General features: G+C 40.5%; 3 protein-coding genes across 4 annotated transcripts in view; 1 reads left to right on the top strand and 2 right to left on the bottom strand.

Annotated features, from left to right (window-relative positions):
• The window catches only part of LOC109485250 (protein N-terminal asparagine amidohydrolase-like), a 6,595-nt gene extending 401 nt beyond the window's left edge, over positions 1-6,194 (top strand). The window contains exons 1-10 of one of the 2 annotated variants that reach the window (XM_019788726.1): positions 2,656-3,143; positions 3,277-3,379; positions 3,624-3,689; positions 3,950-4,058; positions 4,391-4,464; positions 4,593-4,646; positions 4,933-4,986; positions 5,286-5,386; positions 5,599-5,712; positions 5,883-6,194. In XM_019788726.1, the coding sequence (XP_019644285.1) occupies positions 2,943-3,143; positions 3,277-3,379; positions 3,624-3,689; positions 3,950-4,058; positions 4,391-4,464; positions 4,593-4,646; positions 4,933-4,986; positions 5,286-5,386; positions 5,599-5,712; positions 5,883-6,056 (1,050 nt within the window). In that variant the 5' untranslated portion in view covers positions 2,656-2,942 and the 3' untranslated portion in view covers positions 6,057-6,194. Of the gene's footprint in view, positions 1-2,655; positions 3,144-3,276; positions 3,380-3,623; positions 3,690-3,949; positions 4,059-4,390; positions 4,465-4,592; positions 4,647-4,932; positions 4,987-5,285; positions 5,387-5,598; positions 5,713-5,882 lie in introns of those variants that run through there. The other variant, XM_019788717.1, reaches the window with a different exon arrangement.
• Positions 116-2,941, bottom strand: LOC109485341 (40S ribosomal protein SA-like). The gene is made up of 6 exons (XM_019788901.1): positions 2,864-2,941; positions 2,081-2,244; positions 1,648-1,766; positions 1,167-1,412; positions 687-926; positions 116-399 (listed from the first exon to the last, which is right to left on the bottom strand). Exons 2-6 carry the CDS (start codon positions 2,211-2,213, stop codon positions 208-210), a joined length of 930 nt encoding a protein of 309 aa, XP_019644460.1. The 5' UTR covers positions 2,214-2,244; positions 2,864-2,941; the 3' UTR covers positions 116-207.
• Positions 6,195-6,775: 581 nt separating the features above from the next.
• On the bottom strand, positions 6,776-13,860 carry LOC109484946 (RNA polymerase I-specific transcription initiation factor RRN3-like). The gene is made up of 20 exons (XM_019788315.1): positions 13,750-13,860; positions 13,044-13,146; positions 12,692-12,748; positions 12,480-12,569; positions 12,072-12,201; positions 11,770-11,811; positions 11,548-11,611; positions 11,322-11,391; positions 11,029-11,127; positions 10,814-10,912; positions 10,479-10,659; positions 10,199-10,329; positions 9,894-10,024; positions 9,394-9,438; positions 8,969-9,047; positions 8,807-8,861; positions 8,443-8,551; positions 7,806-7,958; positions 7,317-7,395; positions 6,776-7,100 (listed from the first exon to the last, which is right to left on the bottom strand). Exons 2-20 carry the CDS (start codon positions 13,134-13,136, stop codon positions 6,963-6,965), a joined length of 1,845 nt encoding a protein of 614 aa, XP_019643874.1. The 5' UTR covers positions 13,137-13,146; positions 13,750-13,860; the 3' UTR covers positions 6,776-6,962.
• Between the last annotated feature and the right edge of the window lie 152 nt (positions 13,861-14,012).

Below are 14,012 nucleotides of genomic sequence, written 5' to 3' on the forward strand. Positions count from 1 at the left end.
CTCCTACATGTATATATCTTGACTTAACAATCCTGCAGGATTATTCAACTGAGAAGTCACTACTCACTTGCCTGTACCATAGTACTTGAGAAAAATGAAGTCACACACACAGTAGTTTCTTCTTGACAGGCTCTTTTATTTTCGTGTATTTTTGCCTGGGTGGCAATGTTACAGCTTAGCCCTTAGCGAGGGCGAGTTGGATGGGGTCTAGCTCCAGTCCTGTGTGGTGGGAGCGCCGCCCCAGTCCCCAGGTGTCGCAGCAGGTGCAGTCTGGGGTGGTGCGGGTGTGGCTCCCCAGTCCTCGGTAGGTGCAGCCCAGTCAGTTGGCGCAGGTGGCATGAAGTCTCCAGTCTGTACAGCAGCCCCAGGTGCTGGCCCTGCTGCCATCTCGGCACTCCACTGTGGGGAAGTACAGGACGTTCATTTAGCAGGGGGAAAAGGAGGGTGTGTGTGTTAAAATCTGTCAACATGATTCATGAAAAATTCTTTCAAATAGAGTTCTTGTTCTCCATTCCTTTCTATCATTACAATTTGTACAAACTAATTTGTCAGAATCTGACCAGTATTTTTCTATGCACAATGCTTTCCCATTCCATATTGGAATGGAACCAATGGCAAAGTTTGCTTTATGTGCTCAACAACAGATTGTTCTTAAATTGCTTGATGACAAGAAGCTGCACACTTACGTCAGTGATTTCTGGCTGGACCTGGTCAGCCTGCTGGGTCCAGTCAGGCTGGTAGGGTGCCTGGGCCTCAGCAGCAGCCTTCTCTGCAGCGGCCTGCTCCTCCTTCTCCAGCTCCTCAGGATCACGGTAGAAGTACAGATCCACCATGGTGTCCCAGGGCACCTCACGAGAGATGGTCCCACGCAGGCGCAGGATCTCACGGGCCAACATCCACACCATCAGACCCACCGAGTGAACACCCTGCAGGGAGGGAACAACAATAAGCTTATACGGCCTTTTCTTACTTAATTCATCAAGACTGGGTGGGCCCCTTAAAAAAAAAAAAAAATTTTCCAAGGGGGCCCAGTCTTCAATTTTGAATCATTCTAGCAGAAGAGATTTGAAAAGAATTGCCAAAAAGATTTGCAACATAACTTGATGCAATGAATGATCCAAACAAAAATTTTGATATACAATTTCATATATCTTGCCCATCCATACCTTGTTGTTGCAGGGGATTGCGATGTCCACGTAGCGCAGGGGGGAGTCAGTGTTACAGAAGGCAATGACGGGGATGTTGACGTACGACGCCTCAGTAACGGGCTGGTGGTCCATACGCGGGTCCAGCACGATGAGAAGACGAGGCTCGCGGAAAGCAGCCTGGATCTGATTGGTGAAGGTACCCGGGGTGAAGCGGCCAGCGATGGGCGTGGCACCGGTGTGGGCAGCGAACTTCAGAATAGCTCGCTGGAACAGAAGATCACAAAACCATGCTTCAGTTTTGCTTTATATATCAGTTAAAAAGAACCCATCCTAACATAAAGAGTCAAAACAAAATTTGGGTCAGACAGTACGAATACCACGTGACTCTCACACTTTATGTCAAGATACTGGGATGTAGCATCATTCCCATCAGTCAACACAAAGGCATGCTGAACTGAGGAAACGATCAGGTTCAGATCTGCGTCTGCTTGGATCTCACCTGTCCGTAAGGCTTGCAGGAGATGATGGCGACATCTGCAGGGTTCTCAATGGCAGCCACGGCCCGGGCAGCCAGCAGCAGCTTCTCCCAGGTCTTCTTCAGGTTGATGATGTGAACACCTTAGGAGGGAGAAGGCTTGATGTAACCATACTGTTGGACGTATGTTTTATACCAATATGGAAGTGAGCAACTTGCATCTCCCCATATCATTAGTTACTTATTACAAGATAATAATCCGAAGATGACCTTATTCCCTTTGTCTTTCTCTATGAGGTGAATGCACTTTCATGTTGTGGTGGTCTCAGTAGATCTAATATCATCCAAGAGCTTTGCTCTATGAGGATTGGCTCTAATCTTGGAACTCATCAATGACCAAACAACAATGTATCTGTACTGGAGACTTGTTTCTTAAGAAAACTGGTAAGGGATGTACCATCAGCCTTGCGCTTGAAGACGTACTGCTCCATCTGGAAGTCCACATTGCTGGCCCCCAGGTGGGTGGCACAGGCCAGGAACTTCGTCACATCCTCCTCCTTCAGGGCGAGAGCGTCCAAACCTCCGGACATGGTGAGCTGTCACAAGTCAAGGGTTGACAACCTGAAGAGACACGACAGGTTTCATATTTAATCCTTTCTAACTATCTATGAAGTATAGAACTTTTGATGTTGTAGAGGTCTCAGGAGATAAAATATCATCCAAGAGCTTTGCTCTATGAGGATTGGCTCTAATCTTGGAACTCATCACCGACCAAGTACACCATAATTTGTAAATTCTATATGGGACATATTTTATTACAGACGTCTGACGATGCCTTTTTCTTTTCACACAGATAGCACTGAAGAACACACTTTAAGTTTTACTATGATCAAATATTACTTATACATTTTGACACAGTACATTTTGACAAAGGGAACCCTTCAAGATATATTCGTTTGATACCCAAGGTATTGACTTGTGTACTGAGCTAAAACTTGTTACACGTGTCGAAAAAAATTGCCCCCCCCTCCCCACCCATGGCATGGCGCGCGCTGGCCACATGGCAGAGTAGAATTTTTGGCCGTACAATTTTGTGATTTTATAACAAGCTAACGGTTCACATTGGCACGGAAGTACGTCTACGTATTCCAACATATATTATGCGCACACTGGCATACTAAAAACGCAAATAAATGGCGTAAAATGTGCGGAATTTTGTTTGATTTTGAGAGAGACTCACTTCTACAACGCCAATGGAGATTTGTCCCAGGGAAAAAGGAAGAACCTGGGTCACGTGGTTCTAACTACAACTTTCCCGGATGTTTACCTCTGACCTACAGGATGTTAACTTTTCACCTCTGACCTCCATGACCAGAGTACTGAAGAAAGTGGTCAGTGGATGTGTGTTTGAAGTGTTTTCTCCGTTATATCTACAGAAAATGCCGCTTGTTGTGGATGACACCCAAGTAGGAAACGTCGACAGTGTGAAGAGCTTGCTTGTCAAGTTTCCACACTTAAAGGTACGCGAATAGTAACTTACAATGTCCCTCTAAAATGTGCGTAAAGCTAGACAGAAAGTTCATAACGTTATAATTTTTTGTTCACTTCCTCATCCTGATGAGTGTTAGAATAATGTGACAATGTCTGTTTCAGGAGTCTGCAGCAGACCTGTGCAGCCAGCCTGTGAGAACGCTCGGTACAGACCGAGTCCTGTATGTCAACCAGAGAGAGTATGCAGCTACAGGGCCATCTGATGGTGACTAAAGTTATTACCTGTACACAAAAATAATTTCAAATAATATTTACTTCACTTTGCAATAACATCCCCCAAGCAGGGGATTAATTGTAGCTGTGTTTGCAATTCATTATTGCTGGGCATATATCTGTGGCATGTTGCGTCCAGGATCTTTAATAGGCTGATGTTTTTAATGTTCCAGTCATGTCCAAAAAGGATATGATGAATGATACCAAGATCATCAATTGTCTACCTCTCCTTTCAGATGTTGTACAGTTCATAGGTTCAGAAGATGCCACGACATGTCACATAGCTGTCCTCAGGCACACAGGTCAGGGTGGTTTTCATTTTGTATGTGTGATTCAGTCGTTTGTTATGGCCTCAGGAAAAACAATTGTTTCTTCTTCTTCTGTTTGATTCACAGGATCCTTATCAATAAGACTGTATGATTTTGGTGTCAAGATAGATGCCGTGATACATAATCATTTGTATCTTGTATGTAATACTAGTATGTATTTTTCCAATGTGGTATATTTCCAGTTGTGGTATGACCTGTGTGCTGTTCTGACCTCCATGTATCTCCCCATGCAGGTTGTGGTGTTTCCTGTGTGGCACACTTTGATGGAACTGGCACCAGGGAAGGGATCAGGGGCATGATGGGATATGTGGGGGAGCTCAGTCATAACTGCACAGAGGGAAGGTGGGTGTGAGATAGAGTAATGGACTGTGTATTAAACAATACTCATAACATCACTCTATTATTTTAGTCCACCTTTCAGGAGTTCATATTTGGCATTCAACCAAACTGTTTAGGAGTCTTGTCATATAATTTTACCACAATCTGATTGAACTTTATCAAAGTTCATAGTAATTTCCTTAAGTTTGTATGAGGATTAAAATTGGCTCTGCAGTTACTGTACAAGCATAATGTAATGGGCTTACATGCACACAATGTCCTGATATGGTTATAATTGATAGTAGAGTCTTTGTGATGTTTTGATGACCTCTGATGCACACGTTACAATGTTACAGGTTGGAGCTGCATCTAGTTGGAGGGTTCTGTGATGACAGATGTATGTCTGAACAGCTTACAGTGGAGCTGATAGGTAAGTACACAGCAGATATTGCATTTCTATAAAGTGGTCATAAACTTTTACATGGCTTCTTTTGAATTTACATGTACATAGCCCGTATAGTGTTAAATTTTGATTTTAATACCCTCTTTTATCCCCAGAGGAGTTTAACAGAGTAAAAGACAACATTTACCTAAAGACAGCCTGTGTCTCAGGTAGGTTTAGATTTTACACTCATGTAATGTTAGACTAATGTATATATTAGACAGATAGAAGTCTTTGTGGCAGAGATAATCATAAAACTGTGTTGGTATTGTAACAGTTATATCATACAACTGAAACAACATTTTTCTGTATTTTTATGTGTAAGTCCCAACCATGGAAATAGTGGAATGAAAATGTTCTCAACCGATAGTAATCCATATTAACTGTCCATATCACCACAAATGGTTGTGCATGCAGATGTGTAGTGATTCCTTTTTTTCTTTATTTCCAATCTAGAACTGAATAATGTGGTGAAAGGCAAAGTCCACTGGCCAATCATTTATGGTCTTGGTAAGTTCCTAAACATAACTAGATACTTGCTCTATTATAAGTTATATTAATGAATAACGTGTAAAAAATGAACAATTATTCAAATAGGGGCCCATATCTTATTTATAACAAGTGGACTTAATATTGGTCCACAACTGTTAATTACACTCTTCATAAACACTTTACCTTGGTAACTATTCCTTACTATATATAGTACATGTATAACAAACTCATATCTGCTGTATAAAAATCAGGTGTATCCAGACAGTTTGATTAGTGGATGGTACTCTTTGTCATGCAGAAAATGTGTTTGTTTTCAGCTGTGGATGTCAGAAGTGGTGAGATATTTCCAGCCAAGTTCACCGACAAAGGACCAGACCAGGCTCTGAGACATGCGAGGAGCTACACAGGCAAGCACGAGGTGATATGTCAGCTATACATACTGACTGCTGCGTTGTCCACTGTTAAAAACGGCATCTTAGTGCACTTTGAAGACGCATATCAAGTGGTGAAACATTGTTGTGTGGCTACCTGAAATTTTGTCTACAAAGGCACTTCTTACCAACAAGGAGCTTCAAATACATACAATCTGCGGGCACTAGTCATACGTCTGACAGTATGGTATCATTACAGATGCTGAACATCTATGACCCCACAAAACAAGAGTTGAACATCGGGCCGTTCCAGTACAGACAGTTCCATGATGCACACTCATGGCTGGAGCAGCCTGACCACATCATTCTCAAGGTAACATGGGGAGTCCTTCAGAAAGTTACAGGCAGGATCAAAGTAGATGCTGGTCACCAATAATGTCCTCATACCGTGTACAATGAATAATGGATTCAACTACATTTGTCATGCTGTCAGACATTTGCTAAGCCGTGTTCAATTAATGTTTTCCCTGTGTTTTCCTCCAGTACTTGTCCACATCACCACTGGTAGAACCTCCAGACTTCGTAGAGAACACTAGAGCAGCTCTGAAGTTCCTGTTGGAACATCCCCACCCAGGGGAGACTGTCTTCCCCGGGGGGAGGGGCAAGGTGTACAGGAGAAACACTGCCGGACAGTGGGAACTGGCACAGGACTCATAGGTCCTAGGATCTGTACTTGTACTACTTAGTTGAGATAAAAATGCTGGCATTTTGGGAATGAGTTCTATTATGAAGAAATAATTTCATGGTGTATGGAAAATGCCTTACCCTTGAATTTTCAAAGCAAAGGATACTCATGAACGTAGAAAATATACACAGCGTGTGTGTGTTTGTGTATAAAAGATGTCGGGTTACTGGCTAATACCAATGTGTAAAGATTTCTATTTGATTTCAAAGGTTACTACTGGTATACTCTACATATTGGGCAAAGCTCATCTATATATATATACATGGACATATACTGGAGATGAAGTGGCAGTGAAGTTAAGATTTTATTATACAACAGTACATTTCTACACATATACATGTAGATTATGTCATATTTTGCCCCACCAGTCTAGTACTTAATAAATGTTATAATATATACATGTACAAAAGCTGATGAGATTTTGGAACGCCACCATACTGAAGTTTCTATACATGTACTTTTATCCAGTATAAGTTTTATTGTAATGAGGAGTTTGCAGTATTCAAATGCATTTTCTAGTCAAGCATCAACCTTAATGAGTTAATGTCCAAAATATATACAAGTAACATTGTGCAAGTACTGAGTAATTCCTTCTGCATGCATGTTACTTTCAGACACTGCTATTATCATATTGATGTGTTGAATAGGAAAATGAAGTCATACACAAAGTACATGTAACATGAGAGATGAGGATAAATTTAATTAATTTCTTCTTCAACATACCTGCATAGGTACAGAGCTCTAAAATAAAAGTTATTTCTTTCCTAGATTCCTTTGTTTATGTACATGTATATTGAATGGCTGTGTACATATGTACTATGTACATGACAGCAGTATTGTATGATGTGATACAAATGTCCATGTTAGGAAGTGTGAGATCAGGGTGGTGACAGACAGCTGCTGTCTGTGCGTCTCCTCTTCCTGAACCCAGGGAGTTCTGGGATAGATCCAGGTGTGGTGCCCATGTGGGGGGTCCCTGGTGACATGGCACCCTGGAGGAAGTCATCCTCATCCTCCTGATGAAACACATTAGCAAATTTTCTCAAAGACCATGCTGTTTTGGTGCACAAGTCAGTTCCTTCTTCAAGCTGCTGTTCATAGTTTGTGGCCATAACATAACAACATCACCATTTCATGCATCTCATATCTAAATATAGAAAGGGAGCAAAACATTCTTTGTCTGGGAAAAGCCCTTGAACTTTTTTTTCAAAATCAAGACATTGAAGCCTCACCTCAGAATTGGCAGCCTCATCTTGATCAGGGTCATTACCCTCCCACTCCTGGTACAGGGGCTGGATGAACCTCTTGGACCTGAACAAAATAATACAGGATAAATATTGGACACCAAAGACAAACAGGAATGGCTTCATCAGTGGGAGGTTGGAAGGGTGTAAGCCTGACACTCTTGCAAGTGGACAGTAAGTTCCACCTGCAGTGAGTTTGTGGCTGATTTAGTCTCCGTGCCGTACACATAATTCTGACTGTGGGAAGGCAGTCAAGAACCAAATAAGACACGTAGGTAGCTTTTCTATACTACATGTAGTAAAATTTTCACAATACTTTATATACTTAAGTAAAAGTGATTCAGATACAGTTTGATACGGTCTTAGCAGCTAACAACTTCCAAAAATAACACACATGACCATCTGACATTTACAGAATTAAAATCAAAGTAGAAATGGTTGTGGAGGGAGGGTGGTGGTGGTTTCTGTTGTACTTACCTACTCAACATGTAGGGGTCAAAGGGGAAGAATGCGTCCAGAGGGTTGAGGTTGGTGACGTCCGTGGGTCCCCCCTGGCTGCTGGTGACCACAGGCAGGACTGACCGGTTATTCCTCTCCATGATGGTGTAACACATGACTATCTGATACATCCTGGAACACAGGACCAACTGAGATTTACTCATCGGAAATGTTGAATGCAAGTCTTGTAAAGCACATTGCAATGCTCATAATGCCACTTAAATATATTTATGTAAAAACATCAGCTATGTATAAAAATGCAGGTAGTAAACCTAGCCTAGGCTTCTGCTCAAAATGGCATAGTTACAATACATGTACCACATGTACACATTCACAAGTGGACAGTGAGCTCCACCTGCTGTGAGTTTGTGGCTGGTTTAGTCTCCGTGCCGTACACATAATTCTGACTGTGGGAAGGCAGTCAAGAACCAAATAAGACACGGCATAACTGTTGTGAGAGAACTGAGCTTCAGTGATTTGACATGTTGAATACAAGCCTTCTTTTAGATACACCTACACTGGTAAGTGCTAACAGTGCTAACAGTGCATGTCTATTATTCTGTAAAACGTGACGGCTGAAACAATGTTTCTGCACTAATTAGCATGTTGGGCTGACCTTGTAATGGAGGCAAACATGTTGACTATTGTTGGTAAACACACTTTCAGGGGGTTCAGCCTGCAGTTTATCACTCGGTCAAAGTTCAGTCCTCGGATGTAGTTCAAGCCTGGAAGAAGAAAGAGTGCACAGATCTATGTAAACTTTTCAATTACGACAATCACAATGCCTCTTACTCTCAATGATTTACAATGTATATCATAGTAACAAACAAACTCTATTCAACTACATTTTGAAAAACCTACACATTGGAGGAACTGTCTGTTAATGTTGTTCTAGGAGACATCAACATACATGTACTAGAAAGAACTGCTTTGTTTTCAAGGGAACATGTACAAAGAAGACTAGGCATGATTTGACTCACCTTTTTTAGACTCCACAAATTGCTTGTGTCTGAACACAAACATGTAGAAAACAGCCTGTAGACAAAGAACACACCACTGTTTAAACAAATCAACATTTTTGTATGCAACCATGATGTTCAGGATTGTTTAAAAATGACACGATTTGTAGGAGTGAATCTAACCTGGCACACAGAGTAGAAGGTTCCGTGTAGATTGACATCAGGGTAGGACCTGGTGCTGCCATCCTGGTCATCTATATATCTACAAACAGGCAACAAGAGAGAAGACACATGATGAATCCTTTATATTGAAATATTACTGACTTTTCTGATCTTCTCATACAGAGAGCAATATTTCACACTGAAAATACTAGTAGTTGTAGTGCACCTATAAACATTGGCCTGAAGTTAGCAAATTACATGTACAAATTATTAAAAAGTAGTTACCGGTATGCATAATGACATTTGTTGATCATCTATGTATTGTATTTTGTTCCTATGATTTTCAACTTTGAAAATTTGGCTGCCTGAATTGCTAGCATTCTTTAACAAATGAATAAAGCTAGCAAAATTCAACTCAATGTCCTATCAGATGATATGAAACGTACCTGTGTATCCAAGGTAGCAGGAGATCTAGACAAGCAATTACCGTGCTGTGGAAGGAAAACAGAGGATAGAAATGCTGGTTAAGGGAAGTACTAGTATTCTTAAGATGCTGCTCATACAGCTCATAGTTACATGTACATGTATCACACTGGCTACAAGTCAGCAATAGCCTCATCAGTTTGAGTCTGGAAGGGTGTAAGCCTTATACTCTAACAAGTGGACAGTGAGTTCCACCTGCTGTGAGTTTGTGGCTGGTTTAGTCTCCGTGCCGTACACATAATTCTGACTGTGGGAAGGCAGTCAAGAACCAAATAAGACACGATCACATGGTGGTCTAAGTTAGGGGCATGAATCATAAATGACCACTAGGGAGGGTGTGTAGGACTGTTGGGCTTTCATATCCAACTTCTGAAACACTGCACATGTCCTTTTTTTCAAGACATCCTTACATACTTTTTTGACTAACATCTTACAAGATAGACCATATGAAAGGCCAAGTCACCTGAGTGGTACAAAGTTGGCTCTAGCGAGGAAGCTGGCCATGTAAGCAGCCGCTGCCTGGCGGAGGATGACCGGTGTGTTGGGACTCTGGACCTTCCTCCAGCAGAAGTTCAGGAACGCGTCAGCCAGGTCCTGAAACAGATTCAGTATATACTCACAACAATGGTCTACATTTGTCTACAGTGTTCAAGCTGCAATTTTTACTTTGATGATATGTTGTATGTTTTGGGTTTGTGTGGCAAAATAAATGTACCAAGATGTATGTAGAAAATGATCTAACCATTTTACAGGTTTTCCACAACTTACCTGTCGTAAGGAAGTGACGTAGAAGACTAGGAACTGTACATGGCAGGAGGCATGGGTCGGCAATAATAACTTCTCAAACGCTGTAAGCAGGTGGCGGAACATCTCTATGGTAGGCTGGGCCTGCAGTTCACCTGGAATCAGATAGGGTAACATGAGTTCAAACTTTATTACATACTTAGGTGGAACTATGTTGTATGTCTCAAGTCATCAAGTTAGGATCAGTGTTACTGTGTTAAAGTCAAAGAACAAACTGGAATGATAATCAAATAACCCGGCCTACCTGTGTCCTTATTAACACATGAATCCTTCATATACTGCAGCATGACAGTCATCATCACATCCAGTCTGTCCCCCATCTCATGTGTCATATGTTTGTACTCCTCCGTTGCCATGGTAACGGCCAGCTCTGGTGCTGCTTTCTGCTGCTCCATCGTTTTACCACTGCTACACTCCATGCCGTCCTATGGGTACATGTTAGAGAGGGACGATGGATTTCATTTTGTTTTCAACTCTATTGCATTTCAAAATGTGTTTGAGTCATTAAAAAGGTAAAAAAAATAAGAACGGATGATTGCCCTAACAGGGTAAGTATGAAAATGTAGTGCCATTACACACCATTTCAAAGAGGATGCTGGTATCATCCTGATGTTCCATTGTCTCTTCTGCATCCTCCTCTTCTTCCTCCTCCTCTAGTTCATGTTTCGGAGCGTGGACCTGTCAGGACGAGGTGGATTTCCATTACTGCTCTGTTTCCATAGGCCTTTTTGTTACAGGCAAGGAAAATGACTTCTTTTGGACATGAAATGTGGAGTTATTCATGTTCTACTTACATCTATTCTGATCATTCTGTCGATAATCAGTTCCAGGATTGGTAGTCTCAGGCTGGGGACATATGATGTCATCTGTAGCAGGTTTCTCACATAACACTCCTGTAAAGGGAAAATGACAATATTTGTTCATATCCTCATTGGAAGTTATTACAATAAACTTCAGCTTTTTCAACTAACTGTTGTGATGATGTGTTTGTCCTTGAAGTAAAATAACACTTGTTGGCAAGTTCTAATGAAACAATGTGAAAAGAGCCAGTGTATCTTTGGTATCAAATATAGTAGGAGATACCTACCTGTACAAAGGCATCTTTCTTCATGTAGGGGAAACAGTCAGACAGGACTGGTGCTAAAAACTTTGGAGCTCTGCAGGTGTGAAAGATAACCTCTTAATTTGTGCTTATAATCAGACAATTTAAAACAGAATGTTAACATTCAGTACTTTTAGGAGTATTCAAGCGTAAGCTGAAGTTTTTAAGAATGTTGGTGTGTATCACATACAAGTCTGATTTTCATACTTACAGGGGAACTATGTGCAAGACTCTCTGCAATGCACTGTGTGCATTTTCAAATATTCTGTTGTACTCTGCAAAGAAAAATGCATTAAATGCAACTGGGTCAGTTCACTGTTGTTGATGTCCTTCAGCTAAAAACACTGTAATGCACATTGCTAATACATTTTGTGAAGGAAAATACAGCCACAAAATTTGATTAAAAATAATGTTTCCTCGTAATGCTTCTCACCTTCCATCTTAACTTCATCTAGTGGTACTTCAGGCGACACTCCTGAAATCACAAGTACATTGTAATATAAGACATGATCTTCACTTTGGACACAGTTATTCAACTGGTCATCTCGTCTAGAATAGTGAGATTATTTACTTTCAGTAATACATGTTATGTCCAATAGAACCAGATAAAGGTACCATCTCAGCATTTCCCTTGTTGAAATCAATCTACAGTACACTTTTCTACTTTAAAATCATACTACATCTATCACATGTTGAAGGTCTTTTTTCCATATTGATAAGAGATGAGCTACTGACTTGGCACAAGTGTCTTGACCAGCATCTTGAGACAGGCTCGTAGATAGAAGGTCTGAGCTGACACCAGGTTCCCCAGGAAGGACAGGTACTCCTTCACAACTTCATCTTCACTGTTAGCCCAGCTGATTTTCTGGGACATGGCAAATATAAATTTTTATGAACAATTGTTTTTGTCATCATATTTTCTAAAAACTAAATAGTTAAGTAGTAACAGATGAACATGTGATCATACACAGAATACTATAACTTAACATAACATTGTAAGTCAAATTAAAAGCCTCCAAGTCTATTTCAGTGGGAAATTTTTACTTGTAAGACTTTCCCAGGATATGCCAGAGTCGTCTTCAAATATCTTCAGTACAGAGTAATGAGCAAAATTCAAACAAAAGAAAATAGTCTTATTCTTACCAAAATGACTCCCACCAAAGTTTCAAACTCTTTTGTCAGGAAGGCAACACAGCCTTTCAGCTCCTTTAGCCAACATATCAGTGTCTGGGGCTGGAAGGGAAAGCCATAATATGGACATATGAATTAAGACACAAATTAAAAGCAACAGCAAAGATACATATGAAAAGTTCTACACACCAAACACATCACAAAATCCATATTGTTTACAGTACCTTAATGTCTGGATCTGACAGCTGGTGTACAAGAAGGTGATATTCTGTCTCCTGACCCTGAAAAAAAGTTAATAGTATGAAATCATTCGTAACAACCAGTAATTATGAAGTGCTGGTGCATTGTAATTTGTATCTTATAATATTATATGCTTCAAAATCATATCTACTTCTTAAGCTGTTGTTGTTTACCTGGCATGCAACCTACTGGAAAAGTTGGTCCTTATAGGACAGGACGTTTGTCTTCAGGTTAGACAGAATAGAAGTAGACATCAGACCTAGCAGTATAACTGCATTTAGCTTAAAAAAGTACTAACAAAAGTTAAATCTAGTTAACGTTACACGTGATACTTACCCTTTTATAATTCTTCAACACCTCCACAATCTCTCCTCCAAACCTGACCGACTTCACACCAAAGGCCTCCTTCCCCCTCATGATGTCACACATCTCAAGCACACTGCACAAACAGATTCATGGATAAACTTTATATCAACAGTTATTTAAAGATCTTTAAAACCTCCAAAGATACCAGGATTGCAAATTTATGAAAATCATGTACACACACAGATGGGCAGGGTGTAAAGGTGTCCAGTATCACTAAAGAATTATTCTTCATAAATATTAGGGTATAATCATATGGTTAAGTAAAACCAAAAAATCATACATGGCGTGATGCTTCCCACTGATCACATTCCTCCATTGAGTTCATGATTCCTTCATATCATTCCTTGATATGTTGATACCTTTGTTGCAAGAAAAAATGCATATCCAAACCCTTTTGGTTCAGCTTCACTAATTGCTGCTATTTTCTTATTTCATACAGCACCAGTGATGGGGAAAAGGAAACCTGGGTCTATTAAAGCTGGACCAAACTGGAGAGTGGCCTCATGATGAACGTTATGTGATGTAACGTAACTTATGTGATCGTATCCCCAAAACCAACTCAACATGTCCACACGTGCACCAGAAAGACTTCCCCATTACAAAGGGTTTCTCTTCAAAAACTGAACAAAAGTATATCTTGTTGGGGGTAATACAGCAAAATTATACAACAGATTACCATTCGGATACCAGAAACCGTCCAAGCCGGCCAAAATCCGTCCAAATCCGGCTAAAACTGTCCTGCGTCGTGTTGTGAAATCCTCCAAAATTTTACCGGTCTTTACCATTATTGAATAGGGTTCATCCAGGGTGCTAAATATCTTACCCAAAAAAAATCACAAACTATACGGTCCTGTTTTGATACATAAAAGTATTCAGTACTTAAATTTTCTTACTTCATTTACTAAATACTTGATGTGATTACGTTTCCCTCAAAACATG

The sequence above is a fragment of the Branchiostoma belcheri genome, unplaced genomic scaffold, assembly GCF_001625305.1.
Source record: "Branchiostoma belcheri isolate BF01 breed outbred unplaced genomic scaffold, Haploidv18h27 scaffold11, whole genome shotgun sequence".
NCBI classification, from domain to species: domain Eukaryota; kingdom Metazoa; phylum Chordata; class Leptocardii; order Amphioxiformes; family Branchiostomatidae; genus Branchiostoma; species Branchiostoma belcheri.

Excerpts from the sequence above, each read along its gene's own strand:
- LOC109484946 (XM_019788315.1), bottom strand. The coding sequence starts at position 13,136 with ATGTGTGACATCATGAGGGGGAAGGAGGCCTTTGGTGTGAAGTCGGTC. Across the intron at positions 12,570-12,691 it reads TGTCAGATCCAGACATTAAG|CCCCAGACACTGATATGTTG; the intron begins GTACTGTAAACA and ends TTTCCCTTCCAG. Across the intron at positions 7,396-7,805 it reads GACCCCTACATGTTGAGTAG|GTCCAAGAGGTTCATCCAGC; the intron begins GTAAGTACAACA and ends TATTTTGTTCAG.
- LOC109485341 (XM_019788901.1), bottom strand. The coding sequence starts at position 2,213 with ATGTCCGGAGGTTTGGACGCTCTCGCCCTGAAGGAGGAGGATGTGACG. Across the intron at positions 1,767-2,080 it reads CTTCAAGCGCAAGGCTGATG|GTGTTCACATCATCAACCTG; the intron begins GTACATCCCTTA and ends CTCCCTCCTAAG. Across the intron at positions 400-686 it reads TCCAGCCAGAAATCACTGAC|TGGAGTGCCGAGATGGCAGC; the intron begins GTAAGTGTGCAG and ends ACTTCCCCACAG.